The following is a 23417-nucleotide window of genomic DNA, read 5'->3' as shown; positions in this document are numbered from 1 at the left end:
ACATATTGTAATATGTTTATTAATTTTGTAATAATTTTTGAAAAATAATAATCAAAATAATTTTATTAATTGACAATATATTTTTTACATTTACAATACGTGAGAGTTAAAATTTTGAGATAGGCTCATTACATTAAAATATAAAAAATATTTATTGATTAAAATTTGTTTGGATATATCAACCTACAAATAAAAAATAAGAAGATAAATGTTGATTATTTTGGCATTATTTAATTCCATGTCTTCTATTTATTTAAAAATACAAAAGTAAAGAAAAACAAAAATAAAATGGGGAAATGAATGAGTGCTACCGCTATATGAAGAAGACAGAAGGCACGAGAAAAGAGTGTAGAGTGTATTAGCTGCAACACAGCATCATTATCTTCATCGCAAACGTTCCCTATGGGATTGAATTTCACTGCACAATTTGGGGATTTTCTGAAATCCAATTAGGGTTTTCAACGGTGTCTTTTGTCGCTGGGTTCTTATCCCCGTTCGGTTTTAGTTTCGTCGCCGAATCACGAAACTGAAGAGAATCAAACCTGGGGAGTGAAGGTTCAGGGTTCAATCCTCGCTCCTTGCGCTTTTGCCTCGTTCGGTTTTGGCGCTCCGTCATGGCCGATAACATGGAAATCGATGCACCCTCCGATTCACAGCCCCTCAAGCCTCGCGATCGAGTCGTTCGGGTAACAATCGCGTTTTCTTCAATTCTCCTCGCTCTTTATCGTAATTCACACTGTTTGATTCGCTTTGCATTTGACGAGAGAATTGTTTGGATTGGTTTAACTGTTTTAAGTTGTTTTGGATTTTTTTTTATTATTATTATTTTTTGAATGCAGGTTATTGAATTTTGAGTTTTATGGGTTGTTTTTCTTTTAAAATGTTGAATTGTGTGTTTGATATGTGGTTTTGGCACTGTTTGCAGAGGCTTGCTCAATTTGGTGTTCCTGAGGAGCAGCTCGACCAGCCTGGTTTGGTTGCTTTTGTTAAGGATAAGAGGGCTTTGATACCTGAGCTGGTGTCTGTTATATTGCCTACTGATGCGGAAGTGGCGGAAGCGGTACAAGCATCTAAATTGACGTCTAAGAAGACGTCCTTGAGTGTGATAATGAAGAAGCGGTTCCATGAGAGCATGGTGTGGTTGCAGTGGTTGATGTTTGAGGGTGACCCGGGTGGTGCACTGAGAAGCCTCTCCAAGATGTCTGTTGGGCAGAGGGGTGTGTGTGGGGCTGTTTGGGGCCATAATGATATAGCTTACAGGTGTAGGACTTGTGAGCACGACCCAACGTGTGCAATCTGTGTACCTTGTTTTGAGAATGGGGATCATAAGGGCCATGACTACTTTGTTATATACACAGGTGGTGGTTGTTGTGATTGTGGGGATGTGACCGCATGGAAGCGTGAGGGATTCTGCTCGAACCATAAGGGTTCTGAGCAAATACAACCACTTCCGGAGGAGTTTGCAAGCTCTGTTGCTCCTGTGCTTGGTTCTCTTTTCAATAATTGGAAAGTCAAACTAACATTGGCAAGTGATTCCGTTACTGAAAGAAAGCAGGCAGCAAATGAACTATCTTTTGCTGTGGTTGATATGCTTCTAGAATTTTGCAAGCATAGTGAGAGTTTGCTCAGTTTTGTTGCTAGGTCGTTGTTTTTCTCTAATGGTTTAATTAACATCCTGGTGAGAGCTGAGAGGTTTTTAACTGATGTTGTTGTGAAGAAACTCCATGAGCTACTCCTGAAATTGTTGGGAGAACCAAATTTTAAATACGATTTTGCTAAAGTTTTTCTCACTTACTATCCAAGTGTCATAAATGAGGCCACAAAAGACTGCAGTGACAATCATCTAAAGAAGTACCCGCTACTATCAACATTCTCTGTGCAGATACTTACAGTGCCCACTCTTACCCCACGTCTTGTGAAGGAAATCAACCTTCTAACCATGCTGTTGGGATGCTTTGAGAATATTTTCATTTCTTGTTCCGAGGATGGACGTTTACAGGTGATGATTTTTTATATTTTTGTGGATATGACGTTGAGATGTGCCGGAATAATGTGTGTCTGTTAGGTTCTTATCATTATATATAATTTGAAGTTGTTTTAGTTGTGAAGTTGGTCGAGAATTTTATATTAATGAAAGTTCTAAATATTCATTTGGTCTCTATAGTTTCATAAACTTTACCTTTTAGTCCCTATAACAATAGAAGCTAGTGACTAAAAGGAAACATAAAATGGTATGTATAGAGACTAAAATGAAATGTTTTTAACTATAAGAACTAAAAGGTAAAATTTATGAAACTATAGAGACCAAATAGGTATTTAAATCTTAATGAAATTTATCTATACTCATTATTATGTTTTTAATCTTCTTTCATGATGTTTCATTAAAGAAATATTGGACCTTTTTGTAGGTTTCCAGGTGGGTAAATTTATATGAGACAACAATACGTGTTGCTGAAGATATTCGATTTGTTATGAGCCATGTGGTAGTGCCCAAATATGTAACCAATAACCAGCAAGATATCTCGAGAACATGGATGAGACTTCTTTCCTTTGTACAAGGGATGAACCCTCAGAAGAGAGAAACAGGTCAACATATAGAAGAAGAAAATGAGAATGTCCATTTGCCTTTTGTTTTAGGGCATTCTATTGCCAATATTCACTCTATATTTGTGGATGGGGCATTTTCTGATGCTAGTAAGGGAGAAATGGATGGTGAATTTGTCTGGAGCTCTAATAAGAATGATTCAGATGATGGAGATAATCTAAGGCATGCCAAGGTTGGGCGTAGATCTGAGGAAAGCTCTGCGTGTAATGTGACCAGTAGGAATATTGCCTTTTCTTCTCCAAAGCTTCATGAGATAAAAGCCAATGATTCTTCTCAGCTGCCTCTTCCACGTTCTGTCACTTGGTTGATATATGAGTGTTTAAGGGCTATTGAGAATTGGTTGAGAGTTGAGACTACCCCGGGTGCACTTCCTAATGCTTTATCTCTAAACAGTGATACTGTCAGTGATGGCAATTTTTCAGCATTTAAGAGAACAATATATAAGTTTGGAAGGGGTAAATATACATTTGGTAGGCTTGCAAGTTCAAGTGAAGATCATGGTAAGCAGTGTTCTGAAAATAGTGAAACTGATTCAGAAAATACCTGTATTCATTCCACTTATGATGATAGTGCAATGGAAGAGGATTTTACCATGGAATCAGATGGTCTACGGTTTTTATCATTGCCTGATTGGCCCCAGATAGTCTATGATGTTAGTTCACAAGATATATCTGTTCACATTCCTTTACATAGATTGCTTTCCATGCTGTTACAGAAGGCAATGAAAAGATATTTTGGTGAATCTGAAGTGTCAGATGCGACTCATGTTTCTTTTGCTAATTCCTTGCCAACTAGCTACAATGACTTCTTTGAACAAGCTTTACGAGGAAGTCATCCATATGGTTTTTCTGCCTATATAATGGAGCATCCATTGCGGATCAGGGTCTTTTGTGCTGAAGTCCATGCTGGAATGTGGCGTAGAAATGGGGATGCCGCTTTACTATCTTGTGAATGGTATAGATCAGTTCGCTGGTAAGTCTTTTTTGTATTACTACATACTATATCTGAGAAATTAAACTCGTCCATTACATTATACTATATTAGTTCATTATTTCGACAGGTCTGAACAAGGTCTAGAGCTTGATCTGTTTCTTCTTCAGTGTTGTGCTGCATTAGCTCCAGAAGATCTATTTGTCAGTAGAATTCTGGAACGCTTTGGGCTGTCAAACTACTTATGTCTAAACCTTGAACGGTCCAGCGAGTATGTCATCTCTTGCAACAAAGCAAACTTTTCATTCATATTTGTTACTTTGAAATGCTTAAATGTGCAGTATTATATGAAGTTAATGGCATATAAGTTCTTGAACAACATAAATTTTTTTTCTGGATTGACCATTTTTTGTTGTGGTCCTTCAACTGCTTCATTAGTCAGTCCTTTGTTGTTTTGTAGTTCTTTTATTAATTAATAACTCTGAATGTACAAATGCTCTTATGCATTTATGATTGCTACTGTATGGGATGCTCTTTACCACATCTATGTAGTTGAACTTATCCAAAGTACCATTGTTTTATTTTTGTCCTCTGTGAAAAGATGACCCAGAATGCTTTTCTACATTTCCCGTGATCCTACTCATTGTCATATTGTGGTGCAGACTTCTTACACTTTTGGGGAAAACCGGATTAATCTATGTATATATAAGGGACGTATCTAGTAAGAGGACCATTTTTATATGAGAGTTAGAGGAGTAAATTTGAACCATGCATGGCTTGTGAAGATTTAATGTTATTTGACTACTTAAAAAAGTCATGTGACTTTTTAAAAGACTCGCATGACTTGATTGTTTTAATCTTGACCATTCATGATGTGATTTAAAGGTCAACATTTATTCTTTACACTTTTTACATAAAAAAGGCTCTTTCACTAGATATGTTCCCTATATATGTATATATCTTCAAAATTCTGAATAGCGGCCATCCCGCTATAATGTTTTTGGGGTTGGCCACTATCTGCTATTGACTACTATGGTTTTATGTGATTGCAGATGTTTTTGACTTAAAGGAAAGGTTTATTAATGTTGTGCTTGTGATATGTAGTGATTTGGTGTCTGTGGTAGGAGAGATATGTCAGAATTTTTTGAGAGAATTTCTTGATGTTACCATTTTAAGATAAAGTGGTCTTAACTATGGTTATTAAAAGGCTTCTTTGTTGGGGTTACGCAGACATTGACAAGCTCTCAATTTTTCTTCTCCTGTGAATTTATTTTTCTTGTTCCTTTTTTCTTTCTCCTCTTTATAGGGTATGTTATCATTTTCTCCCATACTCATTTCTCTCCTTTATGAATTCCTGTTCTATAGAGGGGAGAAAAAAAAATAAAAAATTAGAAATGCAATCTTACAATCAATGCACTTGTCTTCACTTTATCATGCTGGCCTGGCTGAATTGGATACTGGTTTGTCAATTTTTATGTGATTTGTACAAATTGTACTCTTAATGCATTGCAAATGGTTAGTTGTTGAAACTTTTTGGCCCTCCGGTTATTACTGTGTATTTTTTATTAATCTTGTAAATCTCTTTGAGACAGTCATTTAAAATTGTTAACTCAAGGGAACTCTGTATCCGTGTGACGCTTTAATTTTATATAGTCTAATCTTTTATTGGAATATCATCTGCATTCTGCAAATATACATGACATGAGTAACAACATTAAAACTAATTCAATCATTTGCATTTGTCTCCTCATTATTATATTGGTTAAAATCAGGAAGGGCCAACTCTTAAAAGCCTATGTTGTTACTTAGAGACCCATAACTATAACATTCTCCTTAACACACGAGCCTTTTGGGTCTTTTTCCCATGCTCTTGCATGGTTTGCTTCTCAAGCTTGTTTAATAATGAATGTTTTGTCATTTTCAGATATGAACCTGTTTTAGTCCAGGAAATGCTTACTCTTATTATTCAGATAGTAAAAGAACGGCGCTTTTGTGGGCTAACTACTGCTGAAAGTTTAAAAAGAGAACTAATTTATAAGTTATCCATTGGGGATGCCACTCATAGTCAATTGGTGAAGTCTCTTCCTCGTGATCTCGCCAAGTTTGAACAGCCACAGGACATCTTGGATTCAGTGGCTGTTTATTCCAATCCTTCTGGATTTAATCAGGTATTGTTGACTCTTGAAATTTTTTTATCACTTTCTCTTGTTAGCCTGTGTTTACTGAGATTTTTATGTTATGGTAGGGTATGTATTCCTTGCGATGGCCATTTTGGAAAGAATTGGATTTGTATCATCCGCGTTGGAATTCAAAGGATTTACAAGTTGCTGAAGAAAGATACTTGCGCTTTTGCAGTGTCTCTGCACTAACCACCCAATTGCCTCAGTGGACCAAAATTCATCCTCCTCTGAAGGGGATAGCCAGAATAGCCACTTGCAAAGTTGTTCTACATATTATCCGTGCAGTACTATTTTATGCCATTTTCACTAAATCATCTGAGTCTCGAGCTCCTGATAGTGTTCTTCTACCTGCCCTGCACTTACTCTCATTATCATTAGATATCTGTTATCAGCAGAAAAAATCTAGTGAGAATGTGTGCCAAGACGTGTCACAACTTCCCATAATAGCCTACTCTGGAGAAATAATTGAGAGTTCTTTTGGTGAACAAAGCTTGTTATCACTTCTTGTTTTATTGATGGAAGTGCACAAGAAGGAAAATGTAGACAACTTTGTAGAAGCAGGTGGTTGTAGTCTATCTACTCTAGTTGAAAGCTTACTGAAGAAATTTGCTGAGATTGACAACAGATGCATGACTATGTTACAAAAACTTGCCCCTGAAGTGGTCAGTCATATTTCTGAATCTGTTCCAACTAGAGACTCAAGTGTCTCTTCGTCTGCTTCTGATAGTGAAAAGCGCAAGGCAAAAGCTCGAGAGAGGCAGGCTGCAATAATGGTAGGCTTTTGTGTTTTCATTCTGTTTTAGTCGATGGTATTAAAGAAATGTTATTGTTATGTTCTAGAATATTTTGAAAGACACATGCTTTTCATATCTTGTAGGTGTGTATTTTACATTCTAAGGAAGCCATATTAATAGAGATATTGAGAGAAGTTGAAAGAGAGAGAGAGAGAGAGAATATTTCTGAAATGTAAAATATGTATTCAACCCACTGAATAGAGAGAGTACATGTAGTTTATATAGAGACAAAAGCTTCTAACAGAAGCTGTTGGGCTGTGACAACTATTGGGCCTATAACAGAAAACAATAAATGGGACCAACAACAGTCACTGACTAGGAAGACAATAGAAAATAATAAAACGGAAAAAATGTAAGGTCCTGCACTACTGGTGTACATATAAGTGAAGAGTAAAATTATACTCCAATTCATATGGTTGCAAATATTCTTAATTGTGCTGAAACATGCTTGGATATGCTTTTTCATCTAGACAACTTGATCTGTTCTGTTGCGCCAATTTGTCTGTCCTCACCATTTGGTCTTGTTTACTTTGATTCTATTGCAGGAAAAAATGAGAGCCCAACAGACTAAATTTTTGGCGAGCATTGATTCCACTATTGATGATGGTTCTCAACATGGTCATGAAGGTGACTTAGACACTGAGCAAGATGCTGAAGAATCTGTTTCTAAACAAGTTGTTTGCTCCCTTTGTCATGACCACAATTCAAAACGTCCCATCTCCTTTTTGATTCTTCTTCAGGTATATATGGCAGTAGCATTCCTTCTGTAAGCTAGATCAAGCATAGCTTCTAGTTTGTTGTGTTGCATTTCTTTTTATATTGTTTTTACTCTTACTTATTTTATCCCCTGGTCTAATTGACACATTTTTTGTGTATAAGAAATCTAGGCTTGTGAGTTCTGTTGACAGGGGTCCCCCATCATGGGCCCAACATTGCCGAGCCGATAAAGAACACACACCTATCATCAAAACCAAGGAGACTGATACTTTGCCTATGAACTGGAATTCAGTTAGTTCAGGATCAACTTCATCTTCGCACTTAAATCAATTTGTTCAGAATGCTGCAAAAGAATTAGCTTCTTGTGGGAAACCTGGGGAAGTTCTTACTTTTCTGCAATATGTCAAGAATAAATTCCCAGCTTTAGAAAATTTTCAGCTCCCAGACACATATTATGATGAAAAGGAAAAGACACCATATACTTTTGAGACTTTAGAACAGGATATGTACATCTCCATTCGTGATGAAATGCATGATCTTCTGTTATCTTCGAATTCAATGAATGAGGATGAGAAAGTTTCAACTGCCGGAAGGAATTCAAATATTATGATAGACACTGGATCTGTATTGCTTGGGAAATATACAGCTGATCTTGTGCGAGAGATGTCAGCAAGTTCTTCTGTGTCTGAAAATGCTTCTAGTGAGACTGCGTCTGTAGAATCAACATCACAGCATCCAGCATATGATGGATTTGGCCCTACAGATTGTGATGGAATTCATCTTTCTTCCTGTGGGCATGCAGTACATCAAGGATGTCTTGATCGATATTTATATTCATTAAAAGAAAGGTATGTTTCATTTAGAGTTATCAAGGTTATTATGTGTTTTGTTTATGTTTATGATCTTTGAATGCCTTTCCTATTGCTATATTACTTAAATGTATAGCATTTGAAATTTCTTTCAGTTTTAACTTTTCTGTTATGTCCTGCACATCCTTTTGAAATTGTTAGAAGTATAATATAAAGCCATTCATGTGTCTCCTTCCTTGAGCTACATTTTGGGATTAAGTTAGACTTGGTCCTTTTTTAATTTAGTATCTATTAGGAAAGTGGATTTGGAGCCTAACTCAATCTTACAAATCGGCTTATAAGGTGAGAATCACTCTCCACCTATATGCTATATTTTGACTTAGGCCATATCACTAGTCGATGGGGGCATCTCCAACAGTATTGAAGCCTACCTAATCCAGATGTTATTTATAGATGGCCAGCTTTGTAAACTTCATGCTTTAAATGTTTAGCCCATGGGTGTGAGGGTATGTTAAGATGTCCCACATTGGTTAAGAATATGGCCAAAATGCTCCTTATTACAGGGCTTGAGAATTCCCCGTTAGCTTTTATGGTTGAGTTTGATGTTCATTTCTAACATGGTATGGGAGCCTTTATGACCAACTGGTCTCAGGTTTGATCTTGGCTCATGATTCTTCCAATAAAAAAAAAGTTTAATTTCAACGGAGGGTGTATGGGCCTGTGCATTATCCATGAATCAAGCCCAAAAGGCTCTTATGTGATGGAGTTTGTTAGTAATACTAATATATATAAAATCATTCATGTGTCTTCTATTACCAGTTGGGATTCTATTACCAGTTGGGATAGTTGCTTCATGACATAGGTCACCAACTCTTGTGCAAATCAATGTTTTTAATAGTAGTGTCTCATGTTGTACAAGTTTAATTCCAAAATAATTTTATTTTTTTAATTTACCTGCAATAATATGTGATTTCTTAATTCTTGCCTCTATTTCTTGGGAATGAGCATTCCTTATTGTATGAAATGTGCATTACGATATTTAGGTTCAATGTAGGTTTAGTGCATCATGTAAATCTACTTATGAGGAAACCTTAAAATGTTTGCTTTTCAACATATGCTTGTGTCTTTCTTAACATGTTATCTAAAACCTAGAGAGGCAACTAGGACCCACTGTCCTCCTTTGAATTTTTTCCTGGCCACCTGTGTTTCAATTATAGTTCACTGCCAGATAAACTCTTTTATCTGCACTGTTTTTTCCAGACATTTTCTACCTTGTTTGTGCACAGCTCGGCCAACTGGCACTACTAACCATGGAGATAAAAGACATATTCATATTGATGGGTGTTTAGAATCTTAGATGCCAATCAAGTTGGTTCTCCTATTGGTAGACAATCCACTTTAGGTATTTTGTGCTTGTAGGGGGTACCTTAATATCCTATTAAGTTGGAAATTTAATCTAGAAGGTAGATCTATTCAAGAAGTGGAACCAAGCTGTGGCATCCACCACTTAGGGTGTGTTTGGGAAAGTTGTGAAAATTAAATTATTTCAATAATCTATTATATGTATAACTGATTATTGTTGTTGATTATAATCAAAATGAATTTTTGTTTGAGTAAGTTTATTGAAAAGTGATTTTAAAATATTTAATTTCATTTCAATACAACAAAAAATCAGCTTTTATGTAGTAAATGAACTTTAGAAGAAAAAAAGCTGTTTGAAAATAATAATAGCGTTCAAATCTCCAGATTCGTAAAACAACTTATTTTCAAGAAAAAAACTGTTTATAAATTTCAGCTAGTTTCCCAAACAGCTAGCTTATTCTACAAATAGCTTTTTTTCTCATAAAACTGCTGAAATCTGGGAATTTAATCTTTCCCAAACACACTAAATACTCATTCTCTGCTAGAACTCCTTAAAAAGCTTCAGTTGAAGGAGATCATGCAATTGACTCTTTTATTTATTTATTTATTTTTATCACCAAGCTGCATTTCAAATTGCATCTAACCTTAACCTTGTCCTTGAGATAAACCAAATACATTTGAAGTAGATTGTCAATTGATCATAGAGACGTTGCTTGCTTTTGAAATCAAACAATCCATTGGATGTATTCACCACCATACCTCTGAAATTGTTTTTATAACAAGCTTGGCACGCATGACCTTTATGCCTCACCTTCTGGGAATGTTAGAAACAATGTCTAGGTCCAATAAATCATGTAAATATAGTAATTTGATTATCTCTATGTTCATTACAATAATTATATAAATATCAAGTTTGTGGTGTAGCTGATTCCAAGGTTGTCTAAATCAAGATCATACCTAGGATCAGGAGGGAAGTGAAAGACCATAAATTGTGTAATTTTAACAGGAGTTGTAGGATTCTACCTAAAATATGAAAGTTTATTTTAACGTATAAGTGTGACAAGATAATTAATGAATACATGTAATAATACCACTGAAATCCAAGCAAGAGTTCATATTTCTATTTTGTAGTATTGTATTTTTAATATCTCTGTTTATTTTATATTTGATAGTAATTGTGGTGAAAAAAAATTAGCAGAAAGGAAGCAATTATCCAAGAGAGATCATATTTGAAATGATATAGGCCATGAAAAGCCCAATTCATGCCTTTTTCGAACTAATTATTAGTGTTTTCATGTATTAAAATTATAAGTAAATTATGCAAAGTAATTATTTGATTGGTATAATTTAAAAAGAAAAAAAAAGGTTACCCAGTATTTGAGGCCCTCTCCTATTGGGTCTTGTGAGGATTGACTACTCAGCATTATCTTCACAAGCAGAGAGGTTGTTCTAGGATTTTGAACATGTGACCTCCAGATCACAAGGCAGAAATCTTAAAGTTGCACCACACATGAGCATCTTTAGTCCCATGGGTTAGGTTGTAGAGGCAGTGTAACAAAAAAAAGGGAGAAACAAAATAAACCATCATTTTTGGGGGGTTTTGTGGAAATTTTGATTGTTAACCTTAGCTTGTTAACTTGCAATTTTATTGAGTTTAACCATATTTGATGGCAAGCAAGTTTCGAGTGTGTTGACATGTTTTTGAAATGCAAGAAAGTAAAGTCATACAAGTTAAAACTTGAGTTGAGTTCAACAACCATTTGTGGAGTATCGTACTTCTCTGTTACCATATAAAATTTAAAGGATTTGAGGACATAAACTGCTAGAATTCATTTAATTGTAACAAGCATAGAGTGTTGTGTGCGTGTGATGCCCTTGGACCAACTTTTGGTAACTGGTTTCACTGGTTATGTAGAAGTGAAGAAGCCAAGTTTATGTAGAAAGGTGCTTTCTGTGCTATACTTTGGTAAATGTGGTACAAGCAAGAAATTATAATGTTAGGAGAATTGGTTGATAGCAGCTTCTTGGGATATATAAGATAAGATAATGCATTGGACCTGTATCTTCTTGATGTAGAGCTCATGTATTTTTTAGAGTGGTTTCCCATACAAATATGTTAAGGGATTGGAACAACTAGGTGGTAGCTTCATTATTGCTTTTATGTTCTCTTTTATTTGTATTTTCTTTTTATTAGGAGGATCAATTATCCACATATCTCTTTGAACTCATCTTTTTTATCTTGTGCTGGAATCCCTTGTTGGTTTGCTGTCTTTTATGTCACTGTAAGTTTTCACTGACATAGGCTGTTTGCCCTTGTCTTGGAGTGGACGTAGCCTCCACTCAACATTAATTTTCATGTAAAAAAATTTGAGATATTAAGTTCAGCCATTATTCATACAGATGATTGAGTTCTTCAATCAAATCAAATCTGATGAACCTAAATGACACACACATACACAATACAGAAATGGTTAAAATGCAATGAATAGATGGTCAAGTATTTTTGCCATGGAGTAATTATTATTGTGTTATTGTGTCTGGACAGATCTGTCAGAAGAATTGTTTTTGAAGGAGGACACATTGTTGACCCAGATCAGGTATAAGTCTTTTCTAATATATCTTTTCATTTTGTTATGATGCCTCTATAATCTTTTTACTCTTCCGTTTTTTTCAAGGGAGAGTTTCTCTGCCCAGTTTGTCGCAGACTTGCAAATTGTGTCTTGCCAACTTTACCTGGAGAATTACAAAAGCCTTTTAAGCAATCTATCATCTTGAGTGGTGGTTCAATAGATACCTCACTCCCGTCAGCTGAATCAAGTGAATTAACTTGTTCACTTCGCCTTCACCTAGGATTAAAGCTTCTGCAAGCTTCTGCCAATGCAGTTGGGAAAGATAAATTCCTAAACTCTATTCCTTTTCATCACATTGATAGAACTAGAACAAATCTTGAAAACTTCATGAGGGTGCTTTCTAAAATGTATTCCCCATGCAAAGAAGAAAGGTTGTCAAGATTTGCCAGACTAAACCACTCAATGCTGATGTGGGACACTCTCAAGTACTCTTTGACATCAATGGAGATTGCTGCACGGTGTGGAAAGACTTCTTTTACTCCAAACTTTGCTCTTAGTGCCTTGTTTGAAGAACTCAAATCTTCAAGTGGCTTTATATTATCCCTGATGTTTAAACTTGTTCAAAAGACACGAAGTAAGAATTCTCTTCATGTACTGCAAAGATTTAGAGGTGTTCAACTCTTTGCAGAATCAATTTGTTCTGGGGTTTCCCTAGATTATACAAATCATGACCACTCTGGGAGAGGTAAAATTCTGTCTTATTTCTGTTTTATTACTTCAAACACAACAATATACTATTTTAATTTTATACTCCCTCTGTTCCAAAATAATTGTCATGTTATGAAAAAAAATTTGTCCCAAAATAAATGTCGCCTTAACATTTCAATGTACTATTAAATATTTTATTTCCCAATTTTACCCCTAATAATATTTCTAGATAACTTTGTTGTATTACATGTATTCAAGAAAGAATTAATTATCTTAAAGATAACCGCTATTGACTCCTTTTATTTTAGCTTTTAAAATTTCCCATCACAGTGCAATATATTTCATGCTTCACTGCACACTGCTGCATCAAAATAGTATCTACTTGTGTGTCAAAACAGTATTTAATTGAATTTTTGGCAAAAACGGTTCCAAAATTTTAATTCAAAATTTAATTGATGTTTTGGCAAAAATGTTGATTTTAATTTTAGTGCGTAACATTTAATTTTGGGGCATCATTTCCAGCTTTCTTTTTAGCACAATAGATCATTAGATCAAGTGGACTTTCCAACTTCAATTTTGTGTTGATTATGAGTTGGAAGCTAGCGATTTTGGATTAACATGGATGAGCACATTTATTTAGGATAATGGTGTGCACACTTATCAATGATGTACAACAAAAACTATAAATGAATTGATAAAAGAATAAAATAATACTGCTAAGGTTAATTTGGTAAATTTTACACACTCTTTCATCTATTTATTGTTTTTCCTTGGTTTGTGTAAAATAACCTAGAATGACACTTATTTTGGGACGGAGGGAGTATTATTTTTTTTTAATGTGAATATTAACTTTTGTGTATGCAAGGTGTAGATTACCACTTCATGATTTGCTGTTGTCTAACAGATTGCAACTAAAATCATATTTACTTCTAACTAGATTATTTATATGAACTTATTGGTTTATAGTACAAATTTTTCCTCATTGGAAACTTGTTAGGCTTCAAATTTCTTCACTAGTGTGTAAAAATTAAAAGGCTCTTGCCTTAATTACTTATAACATGAATTTACAAAATTGTTTCTTTATAAACTTAAAATGATAATAGGTATTGGAACTACTTTAAATGGGGGCTTATTTATTTTTGCAACTGAACTCCTGATTTTATTACTTGATGCTAATAAATTAACAAAAGTTATGATCCATTTATTTGTGCGCATTATCTGCAATCTAAGTCCTAGCAATTTGCTTGAATATATTCTTCTGAGTTTATTTTAATTATACAGTACGGTAGTTCTTGATCCACAAACAAAATGAAATGGATTGGTTGGTTCTATGTTTCTCTCCTTGGTTCTTTTCTTCTTTATTAAAACAAAAATATACCACTCTTCCATTCATTCCATTCTAACATGCCTACTAAATGCTAGCAAGTGTTTTCATCTATTACTGATTTTACCATTTTATATCTGCTATATATCCGCAGGTGATATATTAAGTATCATAAAGCATATTGAAATGGACCTGTCAAACACCAACATTAGCTTTTGGAGTCAGGCTTCAGATCCTGTACTTGCCCATGACCCTTTCTCAACATTGATGTGGGTTCTCTTTTGTCTACCACACCCATTTTTGTCATGTGAAGAATCCTTGTTATCCCTAGTGCATGTTTTCTATATAGTCGCTGTAACCCAGGTTGGTCACCTTGCTTCCAACTTAATTAAATGATGTGTACTCTTGTAGAGTGTCTATTTCTAAATCAACTTCCTTTTGATACAGGCTATAATTTTATATCATGAGAAATCTAAGGATAAACTATCAAGGGAATCAGCTCTTTCAGGCTGTTTGATTACTGACATATATAAAGTTATGAATGAGTCTGGATATGCCCAACAGTATTTTGTGTCAAATCATTTTGACCATAATGTTGATATTAAAGATGCTATTCGGAGGTTTAGTTATCCTTATTTGCGAAGATGTGCATTGTTGTGGAAGATACTCTATTCTTCTATCCCAGCACCATTCTGTGATGAGGAAAATATATTGGATAGATCATGGAATGCCCCAAAAGACACGATGGATAGGGCCAATATTGAGATGTTTGAGGTCACTAAAATTCAAGAGCTAGAGAATATGTTCAAAATTCCCTCTCTTGATGTGGTTCTCAAAGATGAACTTTCAAGATCTACAGTCTCTATTTGGTGTCGTCATTTTTGCCAGGAATTTGAATTGCATAGAATTCAACAAAATATGCACATAACACCTGCTGTTCCATTTGAGTTAATGAGATTGCCCAATGTTTATCAGGATCTTCTGCAGAGGTACTTTTAATTATTATATTGAGTAATGTAAATTAACATATTACTATTCTTTCTAACCTTCCAATATCTACACATGCAGGTGTATCAAGCAGCGCTGTCCTGAATGTAAATCAGTTCGTGATGACCCTGCTTTGTGCCTACTGTGTGGTAGATTATGCTCTCCAAGTTGGAAATCATGCTGCAGGTTCAGTTCTACCAATTTCATCATTGATTTTATAGTTTTATGCTTGGAAGTGCATGTTGAGCATTTAAATTTTTGTCTCATTATTAAGTTGTAATTCAATAATCACAAGCTAGATTCAATTTTCTTTTACTTGGGTTCAGATTCTACTTCCACAAGCTGATTAGTAGCTGCAATATGATTAACTTGAGCCGCTAACATTAGTTTTTATACATAAAAACATGTATTTTTCACCTTTTGCAGATTTGTACCCTTGAAGATCTCATCTCAGGCTTGACGTTTTCTTTTATTTTTATTATTTTTTTTTTTAATGTTTTATGCTATTCTCTAAACTACCTTTAACAAGTGTAGTAAAGATTGAGTTAGGAGACCAAGGTCTGTAGTGTTAATTAATATTCCAAAATGATGACCAGCCACAAAATATGATATTTGATTGTTATAGGTGTAGTTCTATTTATTTGGAATTAAAAAGTTGTAGGTGTTCATGATGCAACAGTGTCCAGAGAATTAAGATTTTGATGGCATTTCTACTTTGGTTTTGTTGTGGTTATTCTTTATCTTCTTGTCCTTGTCCCAGTGTAGAGGATTAGGCGGTTCTTCTATAATAATTATATATAGTGTCTGCTAATGACTAGTTTACTTGGATTATAGAAGTTATTTATTCTAACATTAATGGATTTTTTGAGAATAGAGTCATATTGCAGTGGATGTAACTTCCATTACACAATGTAGTCTTGTGATTTATACATATGTTACATTACATAACACTATTAACAATCAAATTAGGAGAATTAATTGGTGCAGAGCATATTTATTTATTTATTTTTCTGATATTTCTATGTTTTGGAGTAGAAATTCCCATTTGACCTTGGTTCACTTATATTTCTCATGCATTTGTTTATTTATGTGAATTTGAAAGGATTTTCTTTTTTACATTTAAGGGAAAGTGGATGCCAAACTCATGCTGTAACCTGTGGAGCTGGTACTGGAGTGTTTCTGTTGATTAAGGTATAATGTTCTTTCTCGAACTTGATTGAGTTTTGAATCACTTATTCACTTAGGTTGTCTTGCTTTTTGTTGGTTGTTTTCATCTTGCTCTTTGAATCTTCTTTTTTGAGCTATCATGACCTGCCTCCTCTTCCTTGTTTTTTATTAACTAATTAGTTACTTCTTTGCTTGGATACTAAAGGAATAATGATTGTGTTTGTACTGTCAGAGAACAACAATCCTACTACAGAGATCTGCACGTCAAGCCCCCTGGCCTTCTCCTTACTTAGATTCTTATGGTGAGGAGGTAAGTTTCACTTTTGGCAGCTTTACTGACATACATAACTAAGAATATCTAACTGAAGCTAGAAGTTTCGCTTTATCTATTTCCAGTTCTTTAATTTTCTTTTATTTGTAATTTTCTTTACTTAGGATTTTGAAATGAGCCGAGGCAAGCCACTTTACCTGAATGAGGAACGCTATGCTGCCTTAACTTACATGGTAAGGAAATATTCTTTCTTTACCCCTTATACGTCTTTCAATTTTTTATTTTTATTTTTGTTTAATTAGGATTTTAAACAATGGATTTTTTATCTTCTTAGGTTGCTTCTCATGGTTTGGACCGGAGTTCCAAGGTTCTTGGTCAGACCACTATCGGTTCCTTCTTCCTGGTTTAGTTCAAATATAGTGTTAAGGTCCGACATTTGAATAGCATATCTTCTATTTTTACTTTCTTTTACTCCCTTGTTGTCCGCTGGTTCACTGTTGGTGACCTTTTGCATGCAGAATTTTTTACTGGACAGATCTATCGAGGATGAAAATTGGTTCAAGATATGCTAATTTATCATGTCATGCCCTCCTCTGACTAATCAGAATATCATTAGTCCATACCATGTCTTATGCTGAAAATGTACGGATCATTAAGGTCTGCATGCTATAATTGAATTTTATTTGTATCAATTTCAATATTATTTTTACGGTTTTACCATTGGAAGGATGTTCTTCTTTGATAACCGGATTTCCCTACATATAAATTTTGCTAACTATACCCCAAATGCTTAAGAAAATAATGAAATTTTTTCTTATATTGACAAAGGCTAATTGTGTTGGAGCCCACAGGATACTACTTGTTTATGACACCAAAGATCAGGAAAGATGGAATGCCGACCCAATGATCTATATGCCCCTAGAAATTCATTGATAGATACCATTTGTAGTTAGTTAGGAGTATGTTAGTGAATGAATTAGTTTAGTTGAGTGGGCCGAGAGATAGTAGAAGAAATAAGCATATTGCCCATAAAGAGGGGAGGTTGAGAGAGAGATCTACGTTGTCATTTATGAAAGGATTAGACTCCTAAAGGGGGGGGAGGGCGGAGTTCTGGTCTATCAAATATCCAGGCAAATAATTCATTTTGTATCTATCCAAGCCTACGGGTGCTACCACATTGGCACAACAATTAGTATTTATGGTTCATCAATAAAACATATTCTCTCCCTTTAGGTTCTGAACCAGTTCTATCAACTAAATATCAGAGCTTCAACCTTGGAGCTGTGGGTATCAAATCTTGAAGATGATTCCAATGTTTCATTTCATGGAGAGCAGGCTTTTTGCTGTTGATCTAGGTTGAGCAGTATGTTGAAGCCATTGGGATGCTTGAGGAGAGGCTATCAAAGGCAGTGAAGGTTCTATCAGTTGATGCTCTCAACTAGTGTGGCTGATGTGGAAATGTTACAACCTGAATGTAGGCCAATAAAAACAGAACACAAGACGAAGGTTTTTGGGTTCAAGAAAGCAGGAGAAAATGAAAATTGGGGACCTTTGAATTGAGATCAAGCTGAGTTAGAATCTGAGTCTGAACTCTGAAAAGAGCGTTGGTCCACCAATGGAGGATATGGAAGTGTTAGTACAAGATACACATAACAAGAAGTTGAAAGTGGAGAACAAAACTCTCATTGGGTGGGTCGTCTACTGTGGCAGAGCTCGGGTTCTTATGCTTGCTGTGCTAAGTTTCCACTGTTAGAACTGCCAGACTAGGTTATTCATGCAGGGGCTAACTCCTACAGAATAGGATGAAGAGAGGTGCTGTCTCAGAACTCCTAAGGAAGTAATAGCTTATGAGAAGACTATAAGGATAAGAATGGAATCGCATACAGGTTGTCAGGATTTTGCCCTAGTGAGCATAATCCAATCGTAACCCAGCAGTTGAATTTGTGATGAAAAAAATGGTTCTGTTTTCAGTGTAGGCACTTCAATGCGGTTCTACCAGTGGCCCAGTGCCATCTTCTGACCTAATGATTTTACAAAATGCTGCAAATTGTCTGAACTATGGCCAGGCCTGACAGGGCGAGGCAAAGGAATGGACCTTAGTGATGAAGGCAGCGAGAAAAATGGATTGGGTTCCTTTTATGGTTTAATCGGCCAACCACAAACGAGTGAAGAGAATAATGAGAATTCTGATAAAGGACAAACTGAAGGACTATGATGAGCACATCAGCGGCAATCACTTACGGTAGTTCTGTTCACAATTTCTGAAGCATCAATTCTCTGTTTCACAGCCAAAAATTAACACAGAAAACAGAGTAAAGGATGATAGAGTCCAAGGAGACGAGTCATTTAATCCAGTGACAATTGATGGGCCGATGATTAGAAAGCCCAAAATAAGGAGAGTCTATTCTTGGAGAAAGAAAATGAGAGGGGGTCACGAAGGAGTGAGTGGGTGAGCTGGTAGAGTTAGTGATAAAGAATCATAGTATAAATAAGTGGGGGAATAGGAGAGAGTGGAGGAGGGAAAGTTTGTTACTTAATTTGACAGAGAATTTTCTTTCTCTGAGGAGCATCATGCTCTGGTGAGGAGCCTCAGGCTCTGGTTCGGGTCTATACATTTTATTTCGGTATTAATACATTTACAGATTTTCTGTCCAAATGCTTTGTTAATTGTTAAGGCTGCTTCCGATTCTATTTTTATTATTGTGGAATCCTAACAAAGGATGATACAGAAATTTACATGTTTGTGTTTGGGTACAAGGTAAAAGTGGGTTGGGGGGGAGCAGTATTGATAGATACACATTAGTAGTTAGTTAGGTGTCTGCTAGGGAGCTAGTTAGCTAGTTAGGCAATGCTGTCTATTGTGGTTAGCTTTGTAGGCAAATAGTGGAAGAATAGCAGATGAATTAAAAAACTATACATGTAAAAAATACAAAATAATCTGTTAAATACAATAAATAATAAAAACTAATAACATATATAAAGATAACAAAATTATTCTATGAATTTAAATTCACCATAGTCTTTTAACGCATGTATAAGAATAAAACCTCGTAACAATTTACAATACTAACTAGAAAGATCAAAGCCACACAACTAAAAATGCCCTTGAAGTGAGGTGGAACGGTAGAAAGGAAAAACAAATCAAGAAAAACAGAAAAAAGGAGAAAAAAGAGAATAAGAAAAAGGTAATGACAAAAAACTAAAGTTGAAAAATAGAAAAGAAAAAACAAGGAAAATAAAGATATTTTGAAGAACAAAAGATGAGTTGAAGAATAGAGAAGATAGAGAGATGAAATAGAAAAGAAAGGAGATTTAACTCCAACGGTGGTTGTTGATGTTTGGGTTGCTAGAAGCGAAATTGTCAATGGGTGGTGGAGGAGATGAGTGGTAATTAGCCCAAAAGGAAGTGGAAGTGGACAGGACTAGATAACACGCAAAAGAGTGAGAAAGGTTTTAAAAATCCTATTTTAAACTCAAGATTTTTTTAAAGAAATAGGTCCAAGTATGCCATGGTGCTATTTCAATGCAGCTGCAGAAAATGGTAAAAAGACCACAGAGCGCCTGGTAAATATCATTGGACATCAAAACTTCCACACTATTTGTTATGAAGGTGGCATAACAGCCATTTAACAACTTGTTGGGTGGGCTGATATAGAAGAAGTAAGGCATATTGTCTATAAAAAAATAAGGGAGGTTGAGGGAGATCTATCTTGTCAATTGATAAAGGATTAGTTTCCTAGAGTGGGGGAGAGTCCGGTTCTGTTGAATACTAGGAAATCATTTTGTATCCTCTACCCCAGTCTAAGGCCGAGACCACATTGGCACCAAGGTTATCAATAAGGATATACGGCGGATGGCGGCAAGGACCTTTAAGTGCCATATTGTCATGCCGGACAAAAATAAAATAAAATAATATATATATATATATATATATATATATATATATATATATATAATATGTTGCAAAAACAGAAAAATAACAAACACATTAAAACCAACAATATAACAATCTAAAATTCATGACATTCATAATCTAGTGATAGTCATCATGAGAAAACATAAATTCCTAACCAACAAAAGGATTAAATAGCCATCAAAACAAAGAAACAATGTTAAAAAATAGCAAAACACAATGACAACTAGAGGAAGAAGAAACTCGCGCCGGTGGCCGCATTGGAGGAGAGGGTGTGTTGCACGGAGGAGAGGGAATGTGCATTAGGGTTTTTGCGGCAACCCTATTTTGCAACATTAAGTTACTGGGTCGCGGGTTGCCCAACCCGGAAACTCGGGCCCAAACCAGAAAAAATGAAAAAAAAAAAAAGGCCCAAAACGGCGCCATGACCGCCATGGACGCCTTGGACCGCCATGCCGTTACCGCCGTAACGGCCGCCATATTCAAAATGGCCGATCCCCGCCATACATAGGCCAAACGGCCATAACGGATCGCGGCGACAGCCGCTATACCATTATGGCGCCTGATAACACTGATTGGCACAACAATTGGGATTTAGGGTTCTTCATAAAAATTCATTTTGAACGTTTATCATTCACCTCTTAGGGTTTTGATTCTTTTAGATCTCCAGTTTCTTGTAGTTTTGGTTATGGAACTTGTGCCATTATTGCGTAGTGATTTGGTTTCGAAACCTTTCCTTCATATAGGTTTTTCCATGCTACTATTCTTTCTGCTTTGCTTTTCTCCATGAATCCTTTCTTATATTTTGCTCTAGTTGATTTGGTATCCTAAAGCTCTTCATGCAATTCTCTCGACAATCACCTGTAGAATACAGGTGTCCGTGTTGACTGTTGAGACTTATCAGTTGTATTTTTTTATTGTCCTTTTTCATTTTTCTTTTAATTTACACGGAAATAAAGTAGTTTGCGAACTTTATGAATTTCTACTTACATGGTTATCTCTTTTCACACATTAGGTTGATACAGTTGCTGTGTAAAGGTTTTGAACTTGGCTCCTGTCGGAGAATCTACCTGCTGGTCATGGCTGTACAGATTTTCCCAATGCTAACATTGCTGCAAGTTTTCTTCTGCTCCGTGCTTACCATAAAGTACGTTTTCAATGAAGTAGGTGCCCAGGTGTAAATACTAGTGACAGAAGCAACTGCTTCAAGGTATAGTTTGTGGAATTATGGGTTTATCCTTACTCGTCAGTTGTTTAGGATGTCTTGAGTGAAGACAATCGTGTTGGTTCTGTATCTCTTCCTCTCCTTCTCTTTTATGTTGGGTTTTTGGTTGGGCCATCCCCTCTACCCAGGTAGGGGGATGCAGGAGAATCCAACTTATGGGCACACTGTATACAAGGTAGGTATATATACTTACTGATATTTAATGTCAATATGTTTCCTTTTTAGTATATTTGAGGAACAATGCTAATAGACTAATAGTAAAATTTGGGCTGTTTTTCATTTTCGTGTCGCGTGAGTGTGATAATACTATCGTATTTTGGTTAATTAAAGAAAAGATAGGTGATTGATTGTATTGGAATAAGACTAGATGATCAGTATATCTACTATTATCTAGTCATTGTTGGACTGCCATTTGAAATTTGAATTATCAGTTTTAAGTGGGTGGATTGTTGGAAATTGGAATGCACATTTAAACCAGGAAAGAACAACTCTGTAAATGAAGTGATAATTTGAAAATTTGTTAGTGTAACTCAGTTACATTCATTTTTTCAAAATAGTCCTGGACGGAGTAGAATTTAACAGCTCCATTCTTTTTGACATCAGCTAGTGATTGTGAAGACACTGTAGAGTGTACCCTTCTGGTTAGAGTAATAAAAGGAAGCTTAAAAATGATTACTGATAATTAGGGGTGTACTGAGGTAGAATGGTTTATTAAATTTCATTTCTTACTCTGTTTTAGTTTCACTCCTACAGTGTACAGTGCACATAAGGGTGTTTATCAGTTCATATTAGTCCGATGAATTCAAAGATCGGAATTAAATTGGTCCAGATTATTTATTTATTTATTTATTTGAATTGAACTAATTGAAATAAGACGTTGATTGGTTTAGATTTGGGGTTTAACATTTTTGAAACAAGAATCAATTTAACTATTTATGTATTTTTATATCTTATTGGTTAACATATTAAATGTTACTGTGTAGTTGAAAAATTAGGTATATGTTGGTGGATTTGTCTTTTGTTAGATTATTTGGTGTATATTAAACTTGGTTAGTTTTGACATTTTGGTTACTTTTCTTTTCATTATTATAGATGTAGTAAAATGATTTAAAATATTGTTATTCTTTTATAATTTGTTATTCGATTTTTCTAATGTGTCTTAGGACACACTTTAACAATGATTAAAATTCATTATTCAATGTCTCTTTTTAGAATATTTATTATGAAAGAGAGTAAACAGTAATAAATAGTATTAACTCTGATTTTTAAAATTAATTTGATACCATTTTAATCCTGTCTTTTTATTTTTTTACTCCTAATTAAAATAATAATGAAACAAAACAATAATAAAATAGATTTTAATAATATTTCACTTAAAGTATTAGAAATTTGATTCAACTATTAAAGTGAGTCTGATGGCTAGAAGTTAGAATAAATGCATGAATATTAAAGTTTGACTTTCGTTATTTTCGATGTAATTTTTCTTACATAAAAAAATAAAAAGCGAAGAAATTGATAGAAATATAGTAGAGATAAATAAATAGAAAAATAAGTGAATGAAAATAAAAGTGTTTGATTTAAGAAAAATAAGAGAAATGAAAAATATTTTGAAATCAATTTTTTAATGAAATAATTAATTAATAGTTTTAATTTAATCAATAAAACCAAATATTTAATGGATCAAATAAAAAATATTAACAATTTCACGTATAAAAAAATGATTTCATCGATTGTCAGTATTTTAATTAATTGTGGATGTTATTTCAAGCAAATACTATTTATTTTCGTGCTAATTTGAAAAAAAAAATGAGAGACTTGCCCCCTTTTTTTTTTTTTTTTTTTTTTTTTTTTCTTT

General features: G+C 34.7%; 1 protein-coding gene across 2 annotated transcripts; it reads left to right on the top strand.

The window, feature by feature from the left end:
* The first annotated feature begins 305 nt into the window (after window positions 1-305).
* PRT6 (proteolysis 6) lies at window positions 306-23417 on the top strand. Of its 2 annotated transcripts, none has more exons than XM_020371771.3 (19): window positions 306-686; window positions 926-1999; window positions 2409-3577; window positions 3666-3806; window positions 5460-5703; window positions 5781-6488; window positions 7055-7249; window positions 7389-8074; window positions 11943-11994; window positions 12073-12712; window positions 14154-14362; window positions 14447-14988; window positions 15068-15172; window positions 16111-16177; window positions 16386-16463; window positions 16589-16657; window positions 16759-16851; window positions 16943-17066; window positions 21353-23417. In XM_020371771.3, the coding sequence occupies exons 1-17, from the start codon at window positions 615-617 to the stop codon at window positions 16831-16833; spliced, it is 6126 nt and encodes a 2041-aa protein (XP_020227360.2). In that variant the 5' UTR covers window positions 306-614; the 3' UTR covers window positions 16834-16851; window positions 16943-17066; window positions 21353-23417. The 2 variants fall into 2 exon arrangements, with proteins under 2 accessions (XP_020227360.2, XP_020227351.2); XM_020371762.3 differs by having other exon boundaries at window positions 16943-17081.

The sequence above is a fragment of the Cajanus cajan genome, chromosome 4 (genome assembly GCF_000230855.2).
Source record: "Cajanus cajan strain Asha chromosome 4, NIPB_CcT2T_4, whole genome shotgun sequence".
NCBI lineage: Eukaryota > Viridiplantae > Streptophyta > Magnoliopsida > Fabales > Fabaceae > Cajanus > Cajanus cajan.
This window is presented reverse-complemented; position numbering and strand designations above follow the sequence as displayed.